The sequence below is a fragment of the Juglans regia genome, chromosome 10 (assembly GCF_001411555.2).
Source record: "Juglans regia cultivar Chandler chromosome 10, Walnut 2.0, whole genome shotgun sequence".
NCBI classification, from domain to species: Eukaryota; Viridiplantae; Streptophyta; class Magnoliopsida; order Fagales; family Juglandaceae; genus Juglans; species Juglans regia.
In genome coordinates this window covers 36,311,608-36,338,414 of record NC_049910.1, presented here as the reverse complement: position 1 = coordinate 36,338,414, position 26,807 = coordinate 36,311,608, and the positions used below count along the sequence as shown (strand labels likewise).

Sequence of the window (26,807 nt, the reverse complement as noted above, 5' to 3'; positions counted from 1 at the left end):
TTTGAATGTTAAAATGAGATGAGATGAATTGAAATCATCTGTGAAACAAAACGGGGCCTTAATCTTTGGTCAATTTTGCACCACTCACTAACAAGCACATGGATGGTTGATTACCTTCAAAACATGTGGAAAAATCTATTCATCTATTTTTTCATCATCATCTCATCATCCTATGATGTGACATTAGATGATAGGTTCATAAGTAAAATATAATAAATAATTTTCAATCATCTAATACCATATCATTGGATGATGGAAGAATGATGATAATTGAAATGATGAGTAGCATTGTTCATTGCCGTTCTCTTTGCAATCAGCCGCACGTGAATCCGAGTCACTGCTCTGTGCTTTAGTTAGAGCACGCAACAATGGTAACAATTTAGATCAAGTGAGGGGCATCAAATATAATTGCATGAAACACAGCTAAGACGGAGGCCTCTCTTCCCTTGATAGTTCTTTGACAGCAACACCATACCCATGTCTTAAAAAAAAAAAACCAATGGTACGGGCCAGTCTATGCAGAGACCAACAAGACAAACGAAAGAATTGATTACATATGCCAAAACCATGCCACAATTCAACAATTAACTTGGCCGCTTCAGTAGTAACTCCCATAATAGGCCTGCGGAACTGACGCGGGTTGCTGCAGTGGGGCGGCTACTACTGCAGTGGGCTGTGCATAACTTTGTTGTGGGAAAGCCTGCTGAAATTATGGGCAAACATTCAGCTGTAGAGATGATGGCAAACAAGTAGAGAAAAACAACAAACTTCATAGTTGTAATGCTCTAATAGAAAGCCCAAACCCCATGGCCTATACTTCAAAATGACTAGTCAATGATACAATTGGAACCTCATTGGAACCTTATAAAAAACAAGAACTTTTCATTTCCAAACAATGTGGAATCTCATACACCACCTACCCTTATTCATATCATATGGGGTATCACAATAGTGTCTTTATACAAGCCCCAATGGGTTGTCGGGGGAAGTTATAGAGATGAAACATTTCTTAAATCCCACACAGCTGCATAAATAATTAAATATATCAGGGGAGAGTCCTAAACTTGGACTTGCAGTTTCAGGTGTGGACATTCTGAAAGGTATGTGGAGGTGTCACACATTACACATGAAGACAGATACCAATTTGGGTAGAAATGGAAGTTCATCTGTCAAATATACGAACAAACTTGATTCTGCAGGAATCATGATGCTTTTTTGTTTGCCATGATTATTACATACTCCAAAACAAGAGGTGAAACTCGGGTACACGAGACACAAGTTTAAATACTCATGCCTACAACAATGGCAACCTGAAGTTTGAGAGAAACCTATTCAAAGGATACAAGTTTATAACTCAAAAACAATTGTGGACTAGCAATAGACCTCAACTTCTTTTGTGGAGACTTCAAAATGCACAAACCAGTTCCAATGTGGCTATAAAGAAATAATTGAAAAGAAACGACAAACAAAAACATTAAAAATATGGGTTCTCAGGCCCAAAATAAATAAATAAAATAGGAAAAGAAAAACAAAGACAATTCCAATGCAATATCAAAAAGAGGTCGTCAAGATGTAACCCAACTTTAAAAAGTGATCAATAAGCAGCCAGCCAAAAAAAAATATGGTAAGAATTTGATCCACAACACATGACAAGTAATACTAGGTACCTGCGCAGGATATGTAGTAGGATAAGCCCCATAAGCGGCAGTTTGTGGTGCTGATGCTGCCGTTTGTGGATTAGTGTAACTACTTCCATAACCACTATATGCACCGTATGCAGCCTGCTGTAAGTTTAAAGGTTCTTTTTATAAATAATAGCCATAATAAATCAAGGTAGCCATTATAAAAAGAACCTTTTTTATAAATAATAGCCAAAGTAACTGCTTCCATAACCACTATATGCTGCATGCAGCGTGCTGTAAATCAAGGTCTTTAAAAAGTTTTGGATTACAGGAAACAACCCTTTGTATGCACGAGCAAGCCGACAAAACAATGGCTATTAAAACAGCATAAGCACCTTTAATCTAGAAAAAAAAGTAGAAAGATCTCATCTTATCTTGAATGAACCAAGCACACGGTTCACATACAGTCTCCTGTATATTAAGATCGAAATTTTTTGGTAAGTAGTCAAAAACTTTATTGATGAAAACAAAATGCGCAACCTAAGTGCACAGGACGTATACAAGAGAAATGCCTGATTACAAAGTGGTAAGATTAAAAATACATTCTGAACAACCAAAATTCCTGATACATTGGGCATGTGACAATACTTTCACGCATCGCTCCTTTAGATCTAGGGTAAAGTCAAGATGAGTGTTGAAGAAGAAAGTTTTGGGCTCCACTAATGTCTGTTCACGATACTCGATACTTCTATTATTACTTTCCCTCCAAATACAATTTTTTTTTTTTTTTTTTTATGCCGGGAAACCTCTCCAAGGCAGGGCCATTTGGACCCACCCCTGCAGAGTAAACCCCGGTCCCGTACACCACACCCTTAGAAGTTTCCCTACACGAAACTGGCTAAATCGCTGGCTTTTCACCAGGGGGTGTGACCCCTAGAGATTGTTTGTACCCAAGGGGATTTGAACCTTGGACCTGGGGGGAGCATACTCCTAAGCCCAAGGCCGTTACCACTTGAGTCAACTCCTAGGGGTTCCCTCCAAATACAACATATGACACATGTAGGAACCATTTTCCACACCACAATGTGACTTACCCACTCTATGTGACCTTTTCCCAACGTGGGACTAGGGTGTTACACCAAAATACTTCTTAATGAACAAAACCCATCAATGAGAAACAACGAAAACCAAACTGTGAAGTAGAACTTCTTGTGATGTGGAAAATCTAGCAAAAAAGTCAAAGATTTCCCTCAACCAGCACATGATAAATAACATATATATTTATATGTACATAAATTATTGTGAAGAATCGCATCTACCTGTTGTGTATTGCCAGGGGCCCACTGTTGAACTGGTCCTTGCGTAGCAGCTGGCCAAGCTTGATGCTGCAAACCATAACCAGCAGTCCATTGGCTTTGTGCACTTGGATATGCACCCATCAAGGACTGCGCAGGTGAAGGAACAGAATAAGACTTGGCTATTTTGGCCTTATCTGATGCTAGAAAATCCTCTGCATGGCGTTTTTTCAACTCTGAAGTGCTCTGATGAGGCAAGAAAAGCTTAGCATGCCGATCCTCAGCCTTCTTGATGGATTGTACATCCCCAAAGACATTCAGAAACTGAAAATTCCAGGTAGGCACATGAGACTTTGAGGCAAGTTTCATTTCTCACAGAAAGAATATCAAGATCGGAATTGGTGTTTGTGATGCCAGAAGACATTCAACCTAGATGCAAACTAATTCCAAAACTGGAATCCTATCTTTAAAGAGTGACATTAAAAACAAGAATATACAAACTCCATTAAAACAACTAAAAAAGGGGTTAAACGATAAGAGGCTTAAGCTTGAAGAATGCACATTATCATTAATAATATACCCAACCCACCTGACCCGATCAAACTCTGTATGCAAGGTAAAAGCATTGAAGCATGCAATCAACAATCAATTAGAATTTTTTTTATATTCACGATTCACTGCTGGAGAGGAATTTCTGTTAACTGTCTCAATTCAAAGCTACGGAGAGAAGACAAACAAAAAATAGGTAAAAATTCTGGGTTTTTGTTTTGCTAGGAGTAACTATCACGCAGGGCCCAGGCCAGTAGTATACAAGCAGATTTTTTTCAGTGGTTATTCTGAAGAGATTTCTTGAATCGTCACTGTTTTTTATTTTTTCTTTTTTTAGATTGGAAATTATAGATGCACCTTAACCATCACCCTTCATCTAATTTTACAATTAGAGGAGGTGCCTTGGAGCTATAGCTCATGTCACCCTCTACTCCATTCTTAAAATTAGTTTCTTAAAGAAAAAGGGATGCTGGAAAATTGCCAACTGAAATCTTCAATAACAAACAAAATATAACCTTTCATCTTTTCCACTCAACAAGTTATATCTGGAAAGTCATAAAACTCCACTCATCTAAATGCCAAACAAATTTACCTCCAAATAAATGCAAGAAAGCTCTTCCCTATCAGCTGGACCAGCAACATTGGGGCTCTCTAGGTCAGGAACTATGAACTTAACAACCAACGAATCTAGATAATTGATTCTCTTTGGTAAGGACTGAATTGCCTCAAAATGTATTAAAGCCTGCAGGCACCATGGAAGCAGATGCAGCATATCAGCTAAAAGAATCTTATTGAGAGAATATTGGAAAACAGTGTGCGTCTGCATGTGAGAGAGAGAGACTATAGACCTCAAGAAGTGGTTTGGACGGTTGCACATGCTCAAGTGCTTGAAGTAGAATTTCCCTAGCCTTTTCTTCATTACCAGAAATCTACCATTAGAATCGGGGGAATGAGAGACATCAGCTATAATATAAGGTGCGGATAAATATCTCTGATCAATAATCACTTCCACAAATGTCCAAGAATTTTGAAAACAATACGCCTATTTTTAGTAGTGTTCACTTTGATAATGACTAAAAAAACCCACAAAATCTCTGAAGTTTAAACTGCACAAGTAGTCAGCAATCAAAAGGAATAAAAATAAAAGAATCAATCAAACCAAAAGCATTTTTTTTTATAGGTAAAAAAAAAGAATTATTAATAAGAATAGACATAGCCCAAGTACATAGGGGGTATACAAGTGCTCACACCTAGTTAAGAGGGAGAGATAGAAACAAGAAAATCATGAAAATCTAGTCCATTACAATCTACAACACCCGCCCATAGGAACAAGGTTTTAACAAAGAACAATCTAATCTCCTACAATGTTCCCTCCTTATCTTCAAAAGTCTGATCATTTCGTTCCTTCCATAGGCACCAAAGAATACATATAGGAACCATCTTCCACACGTCTTGAGTTGTGGAATTCCGCCCAAATTCTTCCAGCTGGCCAAGGGTTTAACTACCGTAGCAGGCAAAACCCAGGCTAACTCTAATCTCTAGGTCCCATAGTGATCTAGAGACCTCACAATGTAGTAGAAGATGATCAACAGTCTCACTGTTCTTTCTGCACATACAGCACCAGTCCACGACAATCATTCGGTGTTTCCATAGGTTATCCATAGTCAAAATCTTGCCCAAAGAAGCTGTCCAAGTGAAAAAGTTCTCCTTAAGAGGCGCCTTGTTTCTCCAAATACTTCTCCATGGGAAACTATTGTGTTGCGGATTAATGAGGGTCTTATAGAAGGAGCGGACTGAGAAAGCACCTTTTCTAAAGGGTATCCACCACAACTTATCAGTTCCCTGGGTGCTCAATCTCATGGCATACAAAGTTCTGAAGAAATCAGCAAAGCTGTCCACTTCCCAATCATGTGCCACTCTCATAAAATTCACGTTCCATTGGATTAAGCCTCTGGACATCTCCATTAGATCCACTACTGATGCTTCATGATTACACGCAATTCTAGAAAATGTATGGAATGTGTCCTTAAGGGCTTGTTCTCCACACATAAATCATGCTAAATTTTATTCTAGATCCATCACCCATCACAATTCTAGTGTGTCAAGCAAACACCCCCCAACCTCTCCGTATGTGCTTCCAAACTCCCACACCATACGCCCCTTGTACCTCCCTAGTACTCCCTCCCCCCCCACCACCACCACATCCACATAGATCCGTACTTAAGATCAATCACCAACTTCCATAAAACTTTCATTTCCATGTTATAGTGCCACAACCATTTCCCAAAAAGGGCCCGATGAATACCCTCAAGTTTCTAATTACCAACCCACCCATAGAATTTTTTTTTTTTTTATTGGCACCGGGTGTCTGAGAACAGCATCCTGACTAATCCCGGGGGCGCATAGGCCCTAGATTGTTTGCACCCAAGGGGATTTGAGCCTGAGAGGAGCATTCCCTCAAGCCCAAGGCCTTTACGACTTGAGACAACCCCTAGGGGTACAAAGATTGGAGAGCAAACCTTATCCCACTTGACCAAGTGGAACTTAAACTCATCCCTCAACCCACTCCAAAGGAAATCACGCTGGAGTTTTCTCCATTTGGATCGCCACACTAGCCGAATTTGGGAACAAAGATAAGAAGTGAGTTAGTAAATTGGACAAAGTGCTCTTGATTAGGGTGGTCCTACCACCTTTTGACAAATATAATGCCTTACAACCTCCCAATTTGCGTTCAACCTTCTCTATTATTTCATCTCATATAGATTTAGCCCTAAAAAAGGCCCCCAAAGAGAGACCAAGGTATTTCATGGGAAATGAGGAGACCAGCATGCAAGATTGTTGGCCAAACGTTGGTGGTGACAAACATTTCCAACTAGAACCAACTCCGATTTGGATAGATTCACATTCAATAACTTCGAAGCAAAGTAGGAGAGCCCTTAAGTAATGCATCTGATTTTGGTCTGCCTTACCAAATACCAAAGTGTCATCTACAAACAATAAACAATAAATGAGAGATATTAAGAGTGCTCTGATTGGGGGTCACCAATCGAAAATCCTGCCAAAAAGCCATTGTCAACCATTGCGGACATCATCCAACTAAGCGCCTCCATAACAATGACAAATACAAGTGGAAACAATGGATCACTATCTTAGACTGTGTGAACTGGTAAAGAAACCAACTGGACTGCCATTCAACAAAACCGAGAACCTCGCCGTCAAGATGCAATATCTTATCCATGAGCACCATCTCTTCCCAAATCCACACCTCTCAAGCAAATATAGTAAGAAGTCCTAGTTAACATGATCATAAGCCTTCTTCATATCCAATTTGCATAGAACATCCGGTTCTCCTGATTTTAATCTGCTATATGGACATTCATTAGTGATTAGCATTGGATCCAATATTAGTCTTCCTTTTAGAAAGGCATTTAGGGGTCTGAAAATAATCCTCCCCAATACCTCCCCCCAAGCGGCTTGCTTAAAACCTTGGAGATAATCTTATACACCCCATTCACAAGACTAATAGACCGAAAATCTTTAATATTCAAAGCGCCGAGCTTCTTGGGAATAAGCGCAATAAAAGTAGCATTGAGACTTTTCTCAAACTTGCCAAATGAGAAAAATTCCTGGAAAACTTTCATCAAATCATCCTTCACCACCTCCCAGCAGGATTGGAAAAATCTTACAGAGAAACCGTCAGGACCAGGTGCTTTGTCTTTGATCATCTTTCTCACCACTTCATACACCTGTGTCTCATCGAAAGGCCTCCCCAACCAGGCAACACTTTGATTTTCAATGGTCTCAAATGCTAATCCATTGAGTTTTGGCTGCCACACCACCTGTTCAGTAAGTAATTGTTAAAAAAGAAACAGCAACATGCTCTTGAATCATTGGAAGCTCCATTGACACAGCACCTTCAATATTTAACATCTCAATGTTGTTAGTCCTCCCATGTATATTGGCCACTCTATGGAAAAACTTTGTACTTCCATCTCCTTTTAGCCACAATGCTCAAGATTCTTGGCGCCATGAAATCTCCTCCAATAAGATAATTCACTCAAGTGCTAGAACTACTTCTGTCTTCTGCGTCCTCCATAGATAGTGGCCGACTCTCCTCAACCCTCCCTATCTCCTATAACTCCTCCATTAGAGGAATAATGCTAGTTAGCCCCATCATTTTGCCCCCTCAAAGTAACTAGTGTATTAGAATCTTTTTTTTAAATGGTTAAAAATGTTACCGCTAGTGCATCGGTGTATTTTTTTTTCTTTAACATTAAAAAAATAAAAATAAAAAACACACAAAAAACATAAAATCCTCAATGTAATCATCTTCCACATTGGATCCAATAAAAGTCTTCCCCAATGCAAAAGCCCACATAAAATCATCTTCCACATTTTTAAAAGAACATGCCACTATATAATCCCCAATGTAATCTCCAATTTTTTTTATCCAAAGTCACTTATTTTCCTCATTAAGCCCTCGGACATTCCACGATATAATCTTTGGCTTCATAAAGAAATTTTCGACCCCCTCCCTTTGGATTTTCCTTTGCTTGAGCTGCCCTCATAATTACTAGACCATGTCAGTCTATTTAGCTCCCTCTGCTTTTTGGAACATGACTTCTTAGACTGAGCATGTCTTTCTTCAATGGTTGTGAGCAATGCCATAAATCGTTCCTCAAAACCTTCCCACTTATTCCCCACACAATGTTGAATTTCCTTCACCTTACGTAGCATCCAGTCAGAGGAAACCGATCTAGGTTGACACAATGGCAAAGACTTTAAGGGAATGGGTTCATTTGCCTCGATACCCTCCCTTGGTGCCCACTGCAATTCCATCAAGTCCCCCATTTCTCCTTCAGAAAATAGAGACCTACCCTCCCAGTCTTGGTCCGCATTTGTAGCTATCAACATTCGTAGGTAGCGATCAGCATCCGTAGTTTACCCTCACAATCATCACTACATTCCCTAAGTTAATGCAGTACCTTCCCCAGAGGTGTTGCTCCCTGAAACTCCAGTGAGAGATTCCATGCAGTCCATCGTCGGTTTCTGTCCATTATGGGCCAAGGACCCAATGTCAGACGTTATCGCATCACTCCCCTCCATAACACTCCCGATATGCTGCAATTCCTTCGGGAGAGGTGAGGCCCCTTGAGATTCCTTCACTAGACATCCCCTACACTCCATCGTCACCTTTTGTCCACTCGGAGCCAAAGAACCACCGCCGGACAGTGAGTTTTCAATTTGACCCACTTTTGTGGTTGTTACCAACTATGCCGACAGTTCCTCCCTCTACACTTTTTCTCCATTTGATTCACATGCAGCGTTACGTTGGCTTGTTGCGAGTCAATCTGGAGCTTTTTCGGCGTGGGTAGTTGGTTGCCGGCAGCCGATGGCCCTACTTTTCCACGTTAGCCACAAACCCGCCACATGGATCGAGATATATCGAGGCCCGTCTCCATCTTATCTTTCCCTTTGTCTCGGCCCCTTACTTGATGCCCAATATGGGGCCCATGTAGCGGCCCAATAGAGCGGCCCACGAATTTTTGTTTCCCCTTAGCCCCATCAAAGCCCGATGGTGGGTTGTGACATTGAGCCCTTTGAGTGGCTTCCTCATTTAATTCCCCCAGGCCCCTATCCGAGAAGATCACGCCCAAGCCCGTACCGTTTCCTTTATCTATAATTCAAATTAAACCATTCACTTTCTCCTACAAATCATCCAACTGCATTTTCATTCCCCGTAATGTATGACGGACATCCCCCTCTACCATACTTCGATCGTGCCTGACACCACCACCTCCTTTCAACCGAGCAGCAAGTGGGCCTGCAATGCGTTGTGCCTTCATCGTGCCTAACACTCTCGCTGGCGGTAAATCCGTATAATCTCCTCCTCCCCTATTCTGAGTTGGGTCCAATACTGTCTTAGCACCTCCTTGTAGGAACCAAAGCCAAGTTCCTACCTCCATAACTTTCCTCCATTCGGCCAGAGCCCATCCTCCCTCTGTTGTGCCCTGCGTTACCTCCAACCACCAAATTGTCCCAAACTTCTCATCTAATGCCCGATAATCTCTTCCGACCCCTACCTTCCCTTTCTTCCGGCATGAATAAAAAAACTTTGTCTGCCACCAACTCCATATTCCACTAGTTCCATAAAATGCCCATGCACGTTAGAACATCTCTGGGCTATAAAGCTTCTATTACCGTCCCTTAGAGAGGCATAAAACTCCTTTTTATCGCATGACGCACAGCCCTCCAGCAATCTGATGACCCACTTGAGCATATACAGCCCCAGAGACAGCTCCTTCGATACTTTCCAGCTCTCCTCAGTGATATGAATGAAGTTGCCTACTGCCGTGACTGTAAAAGTTTTAGATTCTAACACAATCTGCTTCAAAGTATCCATGCTTCTAAATCGCCACAAGTGTGGACAATTTGTTACTCATCCAAACTTGAAGTTACAAACACCCATCCTGCTCTCATTCAAAAACCCAAAAAGTGGATTTTCCAGCAAAAAGACCTGATCTAATTCTGCACCAAAAACATTATACCTGTACACTACAGAAAACACACAAACAGGCAAACATGTTGCCCAACCTACCATGTATACAAACCGAGAATATTGTGCATACAACATCGGTAATGTTTGTGAATGTTCTTTTCCTCTTTCAATAGCAATGGCCTGTTCGTACAATGAGTAGGCATCTTCCAGATTCCCCTGCAATAAAAGAGAAATGAGGCTAAAAAAATGTAACATGATTATCTTAAACAACGTTCCTAACCCAACATACCAGCCGATATTCCATATTTGCATGCTTAATAATTGCTTCAATGAGACCAGGAGAGATTTCAGTATGAACAAGTTGATAGGCAGCTTGAGAACCAGGTATATCCCCAATTTGCTCCTTAAACCGAGCAGCAAAAAGGTGAATCTCTGGTTGTCTCTGTTATAATTTTGGCAGAAAAAAAAATGAAATCATATATAATGTAATTAAATTTAGAAAAGAGAGAAGGGATAGATAACTGTGTTATCTCATGGCTTAATGCTGATATTGGAAGCTGAAACGACACGGCAATGTAAGCTCGTTTGCAAACAATCTAATCTATTCATTATCTATAATCAAAAGATAATACTAGTTCTTGAAAGGCCAACATAAATACACACAAACACACACACACACACACATCTGATGGCCGAAAAGGTCTTCTCACCCACAGTCTATTCATATGAATAACAAAGAAAGGGAAAAGGAACCAATATGTCGTCCATCCTTGCACTGCTTGCTTGAAGGGATTGAAGTAGGGATGGGAAAGGGTAGGAGGAAGCAATGACAGAAGGGAAATTGATTTGTTAAGTAGGTGGACTTAAGGGCACGGGAAGTATGGAGGAGGGAGAGACATAACTAGTGCAGACCCACCAAAACCAATTCGCCCAACAGCAGGACAGTTGTAAAAGGGATAGCTATAAGCTAGCTTCTTATAAAAGTTGTTAAATTTCAGCTTAATTCCATCTTAAACCACTTAAGTAGTGGCATAAAGGTAAAACTACATATCATGTTTTTTAATAAGTAAAGGTAATCCTTCCCTCCTACCAAACAACAGGCAGGGAAGTGAGCTTCCCTTTTTTCACTTCTCTCCCAATGTCTCAATGAAGAATATTCTTATAAAAAAATATGCTACCTTGACAAACACTTGAGATGCACGAGCAAGTGCATTATTTGCGAGATCCAACATTCCACTAGCTTCCATGCATAAAACATAACGCATCCAATACTCGGGATAATTGGCACATGCAATCAAACATCTTTCATATAACTTGACCACCTGATTCACATGGAAGAAAAATGAAAGAATATCATACTCTGTCAGTAGAACAGAGAGGCCCCTCAAAAATGTGGGAGGGACCCCCTTTGTCTGACAGGACAGGTGATTAACAAGATAAGGACACCTGCATGCATAGCATTAGAACTTTAAGAATAAAATTTACAATACAAGCACATCATCAACCCGGTCCATCCACTGACAAACGAGGGTTTGAAGTACTTAACCTTAAAGAAACCAATTTGATACTATAGGCCAGACCATTAATATGTTCATTTACTCATCAAAATTAAAAAAAATAATAATAAAAAAGAAACCAAATTGAAGGCACATGCTTTGGTCTCAGTTCAATTTCCCATTAAAAAAGTTGTTTCATCCAATGCTTAACCAATAATACAATGGGGCAGCAGATATTATTTAACTGTGACTCAATATCTACAAGAAGGACAACAAAACTACAAACCAGAGAAACAGAAAGCACATAAACTCAAATACCTTGTTAAAGTCTCCTTCCCTTTCCATAAAATCCAAATAGCTATGCCAATTTTCAAGCTCTGCAACATTTAGAGGCCGCACATGAAAGTAGGGTCTCCTAATTGCTGTTTCAAAACCAATGATCTTAGAATCGAACTCTTTAGCCTTCTTATACATCTCTTCTCTGATGGCGATATACTTCTGCAACTCCTCTGCCTCCGTTAAGCCAGAACTTACAAGTTTAGGAGATTGTTCCGTAGCATCAGGATGAACCTCTCCCTCATTGGCTTGGACACTAGCCTCTGAAAGTGCTGCTGCTGCAGCAGCAGCAGCTTCCTCAGCTGTCCTTAATTCAGACAAAGGTCGACTTCCAGCTAACTCCTTGAAGCTGTAGCACCATTAGTATCAGGAATGTAAATAACACTTCAAAAAGGAAATATTGTGTGTATCATGGGCTCCTAAGAGAGGTATGAATATGTTGTAATCAAGCCACATATATGGAAGATTACAACATCAGCAATTGTGAACAGGCAGGTTATGTTCATAAATCGGAGTTTGGTATCAATTGCAAATATTAGTGAACCGAGAAAAAAATACGTTTCAGGAGTGAGGAAAACAGTGCTTTATCTGACCAGAAATTATACAGAATCTCCTCCAAAAACATCCAACCACCCTAAATTTGCTGAATGCGGCACCAAACATACGTAAGAGCCTTCCATGAAACATAAAGCAAACTCAAGGAACCAAGGCCAACTCTAAGCAATACAAGTTCGACAAATAAATATAAAATGCAATGTACAAGGATTCAGGGAATCACCTGTTAAAATAGCGATCCAATTGTTGATTTGGATACTCCAAAATCCTGGTGTAAATCATAGCAAGACGGCCCCACTCTTGCTGCATGTACTCATATTCGATGTATTTATCCCAAAGTGTGAATGACAGGTAATCTGTTCCAACATAAGCTAATCCTCGTTCAAAGAGCCTGAAACACCATATAAATAATAGGAACTGTCATTCTACAAGTATGAACACCAATTCATTTAACCCAAGCACATCCATAAATGGTTGCAGTGTCAGAACGTCAAGGAGAAGAAACAATTCATTGTTAACAGCATATCACTTCCAAACGCTGCATTTACCTTCCTGAAAAAAAATCATACTTATGTCCGTGAAATGGAGCAGTGATAGAGGCCATCTTAGCCCTTAACCTGACGAGATCTTCCCAGCAGCAATTTGCATATTGATGAACCTCAGCGTCAAAGTTAAAGATAGCCATATTTCAATGACAACTATATGACTACGGCACAGGCTTTTGGAGAAAAAGGAGACAAAAGAAAGGGTATATGAGGCCAAAAAACTGAATAAGAACCTAAAACAGCTACACCTTTACAATAGCATCAAATCAATGCTTTGCACATTAGAAAAAAGCATTTCTGTAGTGCATTCTCATCAAACCTTTCCGCCATAAATGTGGAGAATCACTGTTGCAGGCATACTGAAATGATGTTAGCAGCAATAAACACTATAGCCATGCAATAACGATCTACCAATGTCGATTAAGAAAAAAATGAGCCAAACCAAAATATATTACCTACGGATGGTTTCTGGATCCCCGTATGTGCTAATGGCAAATATACAATAATGCAACCAAATATCCACCGAATATGTCACTCCTTGTACTGCCCGTTCATAAACCTCCACTACTTTCTCAACAGAGCCTAGATGAGCCTCATGGTCTGCATACTTTTTCCAATAACCATAACACAAAGGAAATTCTGCCAAAAAAGCATCATAAGCTTTTCGGATTTTCAAAATGTTCTCCTGCACCAGGCAGAGATGAAGATGTTATTTCCACCAGGAAATAATAAATCATAGGGCAATAACGTCAAAAACAAAAGTCTGAAGATGACCAGAAACAGCAGATGCTTATCACTCTGAAAAATTATATCATGAGAATTCTCATGAAAAACGTACACAACTTAATTCTAAAAATAATAACAAAAACTTCAAAAAGAAACCGTCTTACCCATCCACCGGTATGCATATAATGCAAACTGTAAACCCCAAAAAAGAAGCCCATCTAAACAAAGGCAAACCCAAATTTAGCACATTCAAACACTTTCAAATAAGATTCGTGCTGTGAACAGCAGGAACAGCCCCATAAGACTTCTTGATTAAAGAACGATGACATTTTAATGACACTGGACATTGGAACATTACTTTCATCCGAACAGAACCCCAAGATTGGGGAATGGAGATGTTTTCCTCTTTTTTTCAATATCTTGTATTCTACGAGGATGGGAGGAGGTGTAGAGGATAGCATATCATCTGCTCCATAAAGGAAAACGAAGTTTCAATGCTCAAAGGTTCTACCCCTTTCACATTCCATGTAAATAGAGTTTTTTATCAAACAAAAGGGTGAGAACATACTAAGACATAAGCTTCTAAGGAAAGTAAAGTAGAAAGGTTTCTAAAAGCCATAAGTACATATCTATTCCTATTACAAAAATGCATATGAAAGCAAAAAATGTGCATCTCAGGTAACTTGCTAATAGACACTTAGATCTTCACCAACTAGTTAATGTAAGGCACTAGGCAAGTAAAGAGAATACAGACCATCTTTTTATACCTTGTTCCAAAACTAGCATGCATACTTTTTTGACAGGAAAACCATAGATCTTCCAAAACTTTTTTTTTATAAGTAAGAGTTTTCTTTGATAAGTAAAATCTTCCAAAACTAGCATGCATATTAAACAAGCACATTAAAGTTAACAGCCAACTTGTTGAGAACATCTCATCACACAATTTCTTTTATGATGAGATATCCCTAATATGCAAACACAACATGATTTTACCCAGTTAAACCCATTACCCGTGTAATGTGTCCCCATCGTACAAATCAAGTAAATCATCAGCCTTTAATTGATAAGACGTGGGCCATAGAAATTGTTTGCACCCAAGAGTTTGAACCTTAGACATGGAGTGAGCATACCACCAAGCCCAAGGCCCTTACCACCCCTAGGGTTAATTTCATCACACCAAATAACAAATAGAAAACAGATAAAGATTGGTATAATCAACAAAGTGATTCATCATAAATGCAAGAAAATGCAAACATACCTGCGCCACCTTCTCGGTCTCTTCAATTAGGGAAGTCCATGCATTAAAATCTAAAGCATTAGCCCTCACAATGTTCCACAGTCGATCTTCTTCAGCAGACACAGCTGGTACTACGAATAAAAAGGAAAAGGATTAAATACAATTAAGAAATTATTCATTTAACTCTGCATAGAGATTTAGCAAGAATATAAGTACAGCAGAGGACACATTAAGGGGATGTTTGACAACTGAAATCCCCTCTAAAGTCAGGGGATTTTTCAGTTAAAGATGTTTCCATTCCAAGGCATACAACACTTGTAGTATAAAAACCCCTCAAGTTTTCTAAAAACATGAAAACTTAAAAAAGCAACCTCCAAATAATATTCTTGTAGCGAATGTTCTGGTATTGAATGGGGATAATGACTTTCTTTTAGCTTTTCCTAGCTCTTAGCTCTTAGCTTGTATTTAGGTGTTTCCGCTTGTATACTTCCTGTGTACTTGGGCTATGCTTATTTACTTGTCATAATAAAACTTCTTATTAAAAAAAACAGCAGGCACCAACCTGACCACCATGAGCAGCCCAGATTGGGCCACCGTGGTGGCAAAAAAATTCTAGCGATGGGCCGCCCAAGTTTATTTGGCCACCACAAGTTGCTCAATCTGGGCAACCCATGGTGGCTGTACTCTTTTTTCTTTTTTTTCCCTTTTTAAACTTATATATCATATCATCCCATAAACTTCGCTAAAAAAATTTTACATCCAAACATAATTTCAATGGGTCCCAACCACTTTTAAGAACTCCAACAAAACAGTCTCTAAAACAGTTTTTACAACTATTATAAACACTTTACACTATTCATGAAAGCTTCTTGCATCCAAACATCACCTAATAGGAAGAAGCAATATGATGTTTGGAGTTTCGAATTTGGAACATCACCTAAGCAAAATCACATCATGAGTCTAAAGAGTATCCGGGCATCTATGATGTCTAAGTAATGTCATATAGAATAAAAACCCAAGGAAGCTCAAGCCACATTTGGGCCTATTCTCCAAAAGGAGTAATCAATGTTACAATTGGAGCCCTTTGGAATCATTATAAAGGACAAGAATTCTTCCTTCTCAACCAATGTGGGATCCCATTCACTACTATCCATACCAAATCCACCTTATTACAATCTCCCCCCTTCAATCTCTAAGTCCTTGTCAGGCCATACCATATTAAAAAACTATTTGAACAGAAAAACAAAAGAAACCCAAAACTCAAAAAAAAAAAAAAAAGACATTTAAACAACTAAAACTAAAAATTAAAATAATTAAAATAAAAAGTTCGCTTGTGGCAATGTGGTGTGACCACCAAACCGCGTGGGGGAGCCTACCGGTGAGGCCTCCACCCACACAAGTGATAATTTCAATCCACCCAATGCAAGGGATGCCTCCATCCTACATGTGGTTGGATACGAGCCACACACCCCACCCCCCCAACCCCACACACACACACACACACACAATGGCCACATCCACTCCCACGTCAATGGACATGGATGGCGGCCCCTTCAATAGGGGACGGCCAAAATCCAGCCTTACACAGTGCAGACCAACACTTGCCATGAGTAAAGAGGCTTACCCCTCCCATCTAATATTTTTATTTCATTTTCATTTTTGTTATGTAGTTGAATATTTGTTTTTGTTTTTAATTTTTAGTTTTAGTTTTTTTTTTAAATCTTAGTTTTACCTCATTTAATTTTAGTTTTAGGTTTTAATTTTTAATTTTTCAAATAGTTTTTTACGATGGCAATTTAATAACCATAATATTAATTGTTTTTTGTGCTGGCATGGCGTAATATTAATTTCATTAATGTCATGTGGACAGAAGATCATTTTGGTTTAAAATGAAAACCTAAGGATCTAATTGATGTCTTCTTAAAATCTATTGAGTGTTTTGCCAAAATTACAAAACCCATGGACCAAATGAGTTTTCTTTTTTGTTTCTTTTCCTTCTTTTTTTTTATGTCGGGAACCTCTCCAAGGCAGGGCCCTTCGGACCCACCCCTGCAGAGTAAACTCCGGTCCCATGCACCGCACCCTCAAAAGTTTCCCTATACAAAACTGGTTAAATCACTTGCTTTTCACCAGAGGGTGTGACCCCAAAGGATTGTTTGCACCCATGAGGTGTTCAACCCAAAAATGGTGAATTCAATTATAGAAAAGGCAAGTTCAAATTAAAAGTTAATAACGCCAAGTTAATTGAGTCAATCGATTGATACTTTTTTTTATAAGCATTGATTGATTAGTACATTTTTTAAGGTATATTAATACTTTAGCTCCAATATACTTTAGGACTGTCCAAAAAAGGAAAGCACCCCATATACATTAGAATAGTGAGAGTATATACTTCCCATGTAATAAAATAATGACGACAAAAAATCCTTAAAAGGATTGTCACACCGCGCATGGTTCAAATCCATATACACATTCACATAACCATGTTTTCAGCCCAAACAATAAATATAGGGTTTTGTTTCCAGCACTAAACTACAATTCAAACTGCAATAAAATGTTGTTATAAACAGTATGTATGATGTACTGGAAACAGCTTTTCCATGCTGAATAATATGCATTCTAAAACTGCCCAAATAATCAAACCACATCATCACGCACAAGTATAGAAAGTGCAAACGGAAAAACATACCAAAACCATCAAACTGTTGCTCATCCGCAGATCTACCTACATGATCTGAAACATGTCCATTCTCAACTCTTATACCATCAGTACCATTCAGAGATGATATATTACCACCAGCTTGAGAGAATTCTGTTGCAGCATTTTCCAGATCAGTGACTTTCTCACTAGTATTAGCAACTTCAGCAGCTAGGTTAGCTTCAGATGTTGTAATCACATGTGCTTCTTGTATATTGGGATCAGGATCTGTACCATGTACATTTCCATCTCCCAAATCAGAACCACCACGAATAGCAGAACTTATATCAGCCGGTGCAGTAGATGCAGAAAAAACCCCAGTAGCTTCAGAAGGGGAAGCCCCAGTGTTGGGAACAACATTTGAGCTGGCATCAGAATAGCCAGTGGATGTATAGTCCATCATGGCAGAAGGCTCAGATACGACTGTTTCGCTGTCTCCCATGCTTTGATGCACAGACTATTAGTTGTTAGCAAACATTGCAAGACTGCCAAAAATAACATAAAGCTGTAATTTCTTAACAATTTTAACGACAAATGCGCCCATACTGCATGTTCTTGCTTCAATTCTTCTCTCTTTTTTTTATCAACCAGTAACCATATTAAAAATTAACTCAGAAGGTAAAAGGATGTTGTGGGAGGGGGCAGCTAAGAAGGTGAGGGGCAAACATAACTGGTTCATGGGATATGCAAGTATTAAATCAAATAAAGTAGGCCAAACCAGGGATGGGGTTAGCCTTAAGTCTGCTTACTGAGTTGCTTCAATAAAACCAAGCTTGAGCTATAATTTTAAGCCTGTGACAAAAGCAACGCAAGCCCAAGGAACTCTTTACTCGGCTCTCTTTATGTTTTCACTTAAAAAAAAAAAACTCCTCGACTGTGAATATTTTGAATTTGAACTCAAAATAAAACAAATGGAACCAATCTACAGAAACGTTTCTTTTTTTCGATCGGTAATCAACCTACAGAAACATAACAGCCAAGGCTACATAAAACTAGCACCAAAGGATCGACCAAAAAAGACTACAATAAAGTAACAACAACGTGCGTGGTTCAGATCCATACACAAATTCACGTGACCGTGTTTTCAAACCAAACAATACATATAAGGTTTCGTTTCCAACGCCAAACTATAATTCAAACCGCAACCGTCCGAAACTGAACCGAAGGACAGAGAAATGGGTAGTATGGAGCACCTAAGGAAAAGAACATGAGAAACGATGTCGTTTGCAGAGAGTTTTGGATTCGGCTCCAAAGGTTTTGTGTCGATGTTTTGTAAAATTTGCAGTAGAAGTAGGGCATGGAATGTCGGGGAAGAGGATCAATTAAATTAACAATAGAAAATTATAATTAAGTTGTTAGGGCTGGCACCGATTCCGAAGGAGTCAAGAGCCAAGCTTCCGATAGACACCGAGGGAGATAAAACCGATAGAGAGAGAAATACAGAACGAAAGAGACCGATACCTCTGAAATGGAGCTCTCTCAGCGGCAATGGTGGTAGCAGTTCGGCAGACAGTGTAAGGGGTTTTTCAGTACTTTAGGGTTCGACGTTCGGAGCGGGGCTTGTGAGTGTGAAAGACGGACGAACGGAGAAAAGCGTAGAAGACAGAAGAGGTAGTTATAAATACCTACGTTAAACCGACGCCGCTTCAGCCTTCATACCCTTCATCAGTTTATCATTAACCGACGCTTCAGCCTTCAGCCTTCAGCCATGCTGCCATCGTGCCTTTGTCAGTTTGTCATTTAACAGTTACTTTTTAAATGGGAAATGCTTTGGGTCCCGAATTCGGGACTCAAATTGTGTCCCGACTCCCGAATGTTTGTTTGTTTTTTTTTTTTTTACTAAATGATTAAAAAAATATTTTAATAATATTGTGATTTTTTTATTTTTTTTTAAATATTTATGATGATTAAAAAAATACATAAAAACAAAAAAAATAAAATACCTATTCGGGACACAAAATGGGTCTCGAATTCAGGACTCATAGCAGTGCCCTTTTTAAATACTACTCTAGGACTTCGTGCATGGGATTATTGTAAAGAAAAAATCTTATTTCAAGTAAGTTTGTGTATTAATTTGTGTATCAATATTGATATGTAATATATATGTTTAATGAAATGATATGAATTAAAAATAAAAATAATTTTTATGATATAAGAGATTTTCTTTTTCTCTCAAAAAAAAATTTTTCATTTTTTTTAAATAAAAAAAAATCATTAGTACACGATATAGTGCACGAACTCGTTTGTATCTAGCAACACCTGTTTGTAAAATATAGCTTTTACTTTTAAGATTTATATAACTTACGCTTCGTTTGAATTTAAAATTCACTTAAATTTATATCAATTTATTTCATCTCATAATTATAAATTTTTTATATTTTTATATAAAATATAATAAATAATTATTTTTTTTAAATCTCAAAATAATTTTTTTTAAATTTCTACATAAAATATAATAAATAATTCAATTTTTATTCTACAATTCACAAACCATCTCAACTCATTTCTAAATCCAAACAACTCCCAGAATTTACAGTAATAAGTTTTATTATTATTAAATTATTTAGGTAATCATATGTCTAAAATATTTTTAGATATATTGTATTTATTTGGAAACAAACTAAAAAAATATTTTTTGAGGAATAAATAACATAAAATGGTGTTTTATTTTTCACAAATTATGACTATATATTTGATGGAAATCAAATTTTATAATCAAATCACAACGAAAAGAGTCTAATAGGATTTTTAAATATAATGAAAAAAAAATCAATTGAACAATCCATAAGTGAAAGAGTAATACAATTACGCATCAAATTCATAGAATTTTCAATAGATATCTCTGATTGATGCATGCTTTAGTATTCTTCGTCCTCCATGCTTTTGGGAGGTAGATAATCATCGTCATCGTCGTGGTTTGAAATCAAGATCCTTCAATGCATGATTTATAATAAAATTATGAATATCCATATATGCCATGACAATTTTAGCTTATTTATTATAAAGAATATTTGGCATATGATCCGATATCCAAATTTTAGAAAACTTGCTTTGGTATATGGTTTTTTTAAATATGTCCTAATATAAAAATAATTTCCTCCCAAACATTTTCAAAAATCTAACTTAATATTTAGTTGTCTAAATTTCTTTTAGTTTTTCAACAATATTTTCATACTCACATTTATTTGTTATCATTAATAAAATCTCACATTTTTATTTTTTCACATATCATAAAAGACAAGAAAATATCTTGGTCTCTTTTTATAAGCTATTTGATAAATTTACTACCTAATTTTTTCTATTTATTTACACTTATCTTTTCAAGTTTTGCACTAGTTAACTTATTAATTTGAATTAGTTTTGTTAGTAAGTATATATGTACTACTATCGAATTAACAATTATGAGTGAAGACAAAGATAAAATCACATAACTAATTTTTATCATTTGTTTACTTAGGTTTTATTGTTTATTTCAACAAGTCTTACATAATTATCTTTATCTTAACTTTTATCGCTTTTTCATATTGTTAGATTGCAAACCTATTAGTCGATGCCAACAAGTCTCACAAAATAACATCATTTTAAATATCAAACGACATTGCTTTAAATATATAAGTATTTTTTTTAAATATAACCGATTACGATATTTGGGCATTAATCCAGAACTCACGATATATAACGGTTGTGCTACTTGCGGCATTTATGATGAACATTATGTAAAAAAGAGAAAACAAAAAAAACACAAAGATTTAACGTGGTTCGGCAGTATGCCTACATCCACGTGAGCGAGAGCTCAATTTTTACTAACTGTTAAAAATAGGATTACATCATATATATTTATACTAACCCTAGTCGTATAGATGCATTAAAAAATTTTAATAATACTCCTGTACCGTACCACAGAGGCAATGCCCCTGCACTTCCAACCTATTAATCGTCCTTGGCAATAAAACAATAAATTACAAGCTCAAAAGAAAAATGGCACCATTCTGCTCAATACATTACACTTCCTTCACTTCACTTCGCTTTACTTCCAACATCAACCTGCTTTCTCTGTATACGTATTTCACTCAACATGAGTCACATGTTACAACAATAACCATATATACATCCAGATACGGGTAGTTACGAAATCCGAAAACCCATTTAGGTGAATCCAATTTCCCAAGTTTCGAATTGAACCAAAAAAAATAAAAAATAAACTCCTGCCCTAGTCCATGTCATTACTTAGTTATTTATTAAAGGAACGATCTTTATCGTAAAGATCAGATAACCCATTTTCATATAAAAACTCTTAAGCACTTTGATTTAACGAAGAAATTGTATATTCAATAGAAAGTTTAACGGAGGATTAATTTCGATCCCAACCCAAGAAAAAAATGTAAAAGAAAATGGATTATGATTGTGAGTCGATGTCACTCACTACGTACGTAATCAGTTGGTTTGATCATTTAAAAAAAAAAAAAAAATTCTAATCCCAAAAAAAGATCAACATGGTTCTAACCATAATGGTGATCATGATGTTCTTATTCATTTTTTTCCTCAAAGAAATGTGAGTAAAAAAGAAGATCTCAATCCTTGATACATTGGAGTCTGTGTGTGTCTTTTTCGGAGGAGAAGATCATGAGGGTCACTTTATCACGTTGGATGACTGTCTATTTTGCGCACACGCAAACAAAGAGGACAAATTACAAAATAATTTAAATACAGGTTTTGCGTCATCTAATTGCTTAATTTTCCAATGTATTAGGTAACAATTTTATTGAAAATAACCTTAAGATATCATAATTTTTTCCATGTCGGGCAGATCATAGGCTAATGTAGTTGAAACTTTATTGGGATATTTTGCCGATCTTTGGGCTCAAAACTGACAAGTGGGATTTCTTTTGGGGTCCAAAGATCATAGAGATCATTTCAAGTGACATAAGGTCTACATTAATATTTATGGCTTTTTTTACTGATGTGTAAAACACACAAATCTCATTACTTATGTGATAATATTTTATCTGTAATATTTAAATTTAAAATTTTTTTTATTATAAATCAAATTATGTCATTATAACGTTTTATTAAGTATATTATCTATTCTAAAATATAAATAAAATCTTTCTTTAATAAATAAAAATATTAATTAAAATATGATCAAAACCAAGAAAAATAGATAATGGGGTGCAATTTTGATCTTTGAATCTTTATAAAAGGTCTTATTTGACAATCTACTATGTTTATGAATACAATTTATCAGTACCGTTCTATATTTTGAGCAATGCTAAGTACAAAAAATGTGAGATCCATTAAAAATGAGTGAATTTTTATATTTTTTCATTATGAAATCTATGTTTTTATAAAAGACTTGTGTGAGATTCGGACATTTAAAACTTGTATATATCATTTCTTGTTTTGGTATTGGAATCTTCAAAACCCAACCCTTTTTATTTGGGTAAATTGTATTTCGACACTCATCTTACCCTACTCAATAATTTCACAAAATTACATAATTCTCCACGTACGTCCAAACTATGCACACACATATATGTGCAGGCCGGTAAGATCCAGGAATACTGAAGGTAATAAATTAGCAATGACGAAACTCAGCCTCCAATCTTACCACCTCGTTTCTTGATCACTGATCTAGCAAACAGGAAACAAACTATAACAAAGCCAAAAGCTGCCAAACCTCCTACTGCAAGAGCTACTGTCCTCTGAGTATGTCCTTGCGCACTTCCTGCACACGATTCAAATATGAGTAATGCAGCTCGTGATATGTGTAAATTTTATACGGTTGTTTTTAAAAAAATATAATTTATTATTAAAAAATTAATTTTTTTATATAAATTTTATATACATTCACTTATGATTATAATTATATTTTTTTTATAAATATCTATATTATTAAATAAATATTTATTAAAAAAATTTATAAATTAACGTGATTTAATATAATTCGTTAGATTGTAAATAAATTTAATATATCAAATGAAATTATGTTTTGTAAAGATTTCTCTCCCTCTCTCACCAGATATCAATCGATTTTTCAATATTTGGAGTTACAAAAGATGTGAAGAAGCAGGCCCTACCTTGACTCAAACCTGTCCATGCATATAGTGGGAAAAAGGATTAATTAAAGAAGGAGATGATGATTTGTGACCTGCCAACTGGGCATTAAATAACAAACTGCCCAGATAAAAAAATAAGTGAGAAAAATAAACTAATAAAGATATTTTGAGTCTCTAGCTAGCTTTACCTGATGATGAAGTTACGCTTGGGACACCATTTGGGTAATAGTTAAGATAGCATTTCTGGAGATACACTTGCCCAGAGGTAGAATCATCACAGTCAGCTTTGGCCCTCTCCACTGCACTCTTCACACAATCCCCACAATCATCACTGCCCAAATCGCCCTCACACTGCCCCAGCACATACACTGACTCATATCTGCCTGTGTAAAACAAACCTCCAGCACCAGCTCCACTGCTCTTAACCCCACTCTCTACCATATTCAAAGCCTTGTCTCGCTTTTGCTCAAACCCAGTTTCACTTGCTTTGGTTGATCCACAAACCTTGTACAACAATTCAGTATCAGAAACTTGTTTGAACCCAACAACCTCGTACCGCAGGTAGCACCCGTTGAGTTGAATCCTAGCTGCTATAGCTTTGCCACAGAGCTTTTCAGCCGTATCTGATATCTTGCTCACACAGCTGTAGCACTCGGGTAGCGTGAGGTCCCCTCTGCATTGAAATAGACCTGTAATGTTATTTTGATGATCTTCACCTGAGGTTGTGGTGGTGGTGGTGGCAAAGAAAGTTTTTTGTGAAGATTGTGAAACCAAAGAAGACAAAAGGGCCTTGAGGTTTTGTGAGTAAATATTCCCAGTCGGGGCTTGGAATTCTTGCTCTGCACAGCCCTTGAAAACCAAGCTTGTGTAGTCTACAGCGCTTGTAACACAGGGAAAGAACACTGAAAGCACGAGAGACATAAAAAAGAGAGAGAGAGGTGTATTGGGCAGACCCATTTGGGAGTTTCTACGCCAAACAAAGACGAGTGTCAGGCGGGACAGGTATTTGGGACAGACGGGTTTTTTAGTTGAAACTTGAAGGCAAGGACGAGTGTGGGGACTGGGACTGGGGACTGGGCCGCTTGGTGGGGTTGGGAACGTTTTGGGCTACTTTTTGTCGCCTTGTCTTAAATCTTATGGTAGCTCTAGCTCAACGCTTGTATTAATGAGTCAAAAATACATATTCCACGAATATTTGACTAAAATATTCTGTTGCAAAGTAAAAACTCTATCCAAATAGGAGTATGAAAATGTGATTTTGAAATTAATGGTATATACGTTTAGAGCGGTGCTACTCTGCCGCTTAGTAACATCGCTCTAAGTGATGCTAGGTTAAATTGATTTTTTTTTAATTTTAAAATATTTTTAAAAAATATAAAAAAAATCAATACATTAATAGTCAATTCTTTAATTATTAATTAAAAAAATCAAAATAAATGAGATGTCAAAATAAAGGCACAAGTTGAGCGGATAAAATAACAATTTTCATACTTTTATGGAAAAATCAATGATATATTTTATACAAGTTTGAAATAGTCACGTAGACAAAAAAGAAAAAAATAATAATAATGTTGTCATCTTTAGTTATATTAGCTAATATAGTATATTTTAAGATAATTATTAGATAATTTGGGAGTATTAAATCATGGATGACTAATATAGTACTCTCATCCTATTACAAGATGTTATATTAGTATTAAACTTTAATGACATGTCATCTTGCGATAGGATAGAACTATTGTGTCTTTACTCCAAGAGTACATAATAATTATTCTATGTTTTAAGTGATTTCATGTGTTGAACCACTTTAATGAACAGACACTTAAAATGTGTCAAATCAATAAATGTGATTGGAGATGATAAAGTATAGTTAGTAAGATATAATAAATAATACACACTACGATTTTTCATTATTTTAAGTTTTTGTGACAAATAATAATACTTCACATGATATCATAACCCTGATTTTTTACCTCTCCCAAGTATTAATACTTCTCCCAATGTAGACAAAAAACATACAGTTTTTTTTTTTTTTTTTTTTCAAGAGAATTGATATTTGCAGTTAGAGTGTGTAATGTTGTGTAGTTCTTTTAAAAAAATAAATAAATATGCATGAATTATTACAAGTAGAAACTAAAAAAAATGATATTTGCAGTCATATGACATGTAAATTCTGTGTATTCCCATTAAAAAAATTGGATAAATTTGAAATCTACGTAAAAAAATTATTTGTAAAAAACACATTGGGCAACTAGGATTACTCATACATTCTAAAAGTGTATCTAGGATTACTCATAAACTAAATTAGGTGACTTGTTTATAGCATATAATAATCTTAGATATAGTCATGAGTTGTGTAAGTACCATGTACTTTTCTAAAAAAAAATTAGAGTTTATTATTAAAAAATTAAAATTTTCATGAATCTTGTAATTATTCACTTTTTTTTTAAAAAAATTATACAATATTTATGCATTATTGTAAAGAGAAATGATTTGTACAAGTCTCAAATAGATAAATTCTATACAAGTCATTGTAAAAGAGTAGACCCCACCTTAAAAAAGTGTAAAAAAGATTATTCTTTATTAGTGGAACTCATTATTTTATAAAAAGCTTATATGAGACTTATCTTTTTAGAACTTATATCTAATATTACTCTATTATAAATACCATTTTGACATAACTTCAAGGACAATGCTTGGTGTCCACCCCAAAAATGCACCAATGCAAATGATTTTTTTTTAAGAATTTTTCAAACGTCCTTAACCTTCAAGAAAAAATAATAAATAAAAAATTATTAATATTCATCTTCTTAACTATTAAAATATATATATATATATATCACGGCCTATACTTAAAAGCGGCTATAAATTACTGTTCATAGATGAACAGTAATGAATAGTAACAAAAGGTTTTTTTTTTCTCATGGTTTTTTGCCGTTTGTTACTGTTTATAAACAGTAATTATGAACAGTATTTAATATTTACTGTTCATAGATGAACAGTAATGAAATGAATAGTAACAAAAGTTTTTTTTTTTTTTTTCACATGGTTTTTTGCCGTTTGCTACTGTTTATAAACAGTAATTATGAACAGTAGGAAAAAATATTGATTTTTGAGTTTTAAATTCCAACTCTTCATCTTTAATTTTCAGATTTAATCAAACGATAGAAGTTTAAATATTAATTTAAACTAA

The 26,807-nt window shown here is 36.4% G+C and overlaps 2 protein-coding genes across 13 annotated transcripts; both read right to left on the bottom strand.

Moving 5' to 3' along the window:
- Window positions 1–378: 378 nt before the first annotated feature.
- Window positions 379–19,252, bottom strand: LOC108981226 (pre-mRNA-processing factor 39-like). 11 transcript variants are annotated; one of them, XM_035694457.1, is made up of 14 exons: window positions 19,184–19,252; window positions 17,550–18,001; window positions 14,882–14,991; window positions 13,353–13,582; window positions 12,576–12,743; window positions 11,780–12,146; window positions 11,144–11,287; window positions 10,255–10,407; window positions 10,065–10,181; window positions 4,315–4,395; window positions 4,059–4,208; window positions 2,942–3,241; window positions 1,668–1,784; window positions 379–703 (listed from the first exon to the last, which is right to left on the bottom strand). In XM_035694457.1, exons 2-14 carry the CDS (start codon window positions 17,998–18,000, stop codon window positions 599–601), a joined length of 2,493 nt encoding a protein of 830 aa, XP_035550350.1. In that variant the 5' UTR covers window position 18,001; window positions 19,184–19,252; the 3' UTR covers window positions 379–598. The 11 variants fall into 11 exon arrangements, with proteins under 11 accessions (XP_035550350.1, XP_035550348.1, XP_035550352.1 ...); XM_035694455.1 differs by having other exon boundaries at window positions 17,550–18,043; window positions 19,184–19,203; XM_035694459.1 differs by lacking the exon at window positions 19,184–19,252 and adding an exon at window positions 19,020–19,173 and having other exon boundaries at window positions 1,668–1,781; window positions 17,550–18,043.
- A 3,728-nt stretch (window positions 19,253–22,980) lies between these two features.
- On the bottom strand, window positions 22,981–24,595 carry LOC108981224 (plasmodesmata-located protein 1-like). Of its 2 annotated transcripts, XM_035695072.1 has the most exons (3): window positions 23,803–24,595; window positions 23,636–23,732; window positions 23,176–23,283 (listed from the first exon to the last, which is right to left on the bottom strand). In XM_035695072.1, exons 1-2 carry the CDS (start codon window positions 24,569–24,571, stop codon window positions 23,680–23,682), a joined length of 822 nt encoding a protein of 273 aa, XP_035550965.1. In that variant the 5' UTR covers window positions 24,572–24,595; the 3' UTR covers window positions 23,176–23,283; window positions 23,636–23,679. The 2 variants fall into 2 exon arrangements, with proteins under 2 accessions (XP_018807877.1, XP_035550965.1); XM_018952332.2 differs by lacking the exon at window positions 23,636–23,732 and having other exon boundaries at window positions 22,981–23,283.
- Between the last annotated feature and the right edge of the window lie 2,212 nt (window positions 24,596–26,807).

Bases quoted from the DNA above. Each gene is read 5' to 3' on its own strand.
- LOC108981226 (XM_035694457.1), bottom strand. From the start codon at position 18,000: ATGGGAGACAGCGAAACAGTCGTATCTGAGCCTTCTGCCATGATGGAC. The intron at 10,182-10,254 runs GTATGTTGGGTT...CTTTTATTGCAG, and splicing joins CAAATATGGAATATCGGCTG to GGGAATCTGGAAGATGCCTA. The intron at 704-1,667 runs GTACCTAGTATT...CCATAATTTCAG, and splicing joins CTACTACATATCCTGCGCAG to CAGGCTTTCCCACAACAAAG.
- LOC108981224 (XM_018952332.2), bottom strand. From the start codon at position 24,571: ATGGGTCTGCCCAATACACCTCTCTCTCTCTTTTTTATGTCTCTCGTG. The intron at 23,284-23,802 runs GTAAAGCTAGCT...AATCGTGTGCAG, and splicing joins AAGCGTAACTTCATCATCAG to GAAGTGCGCAAGGACATACT.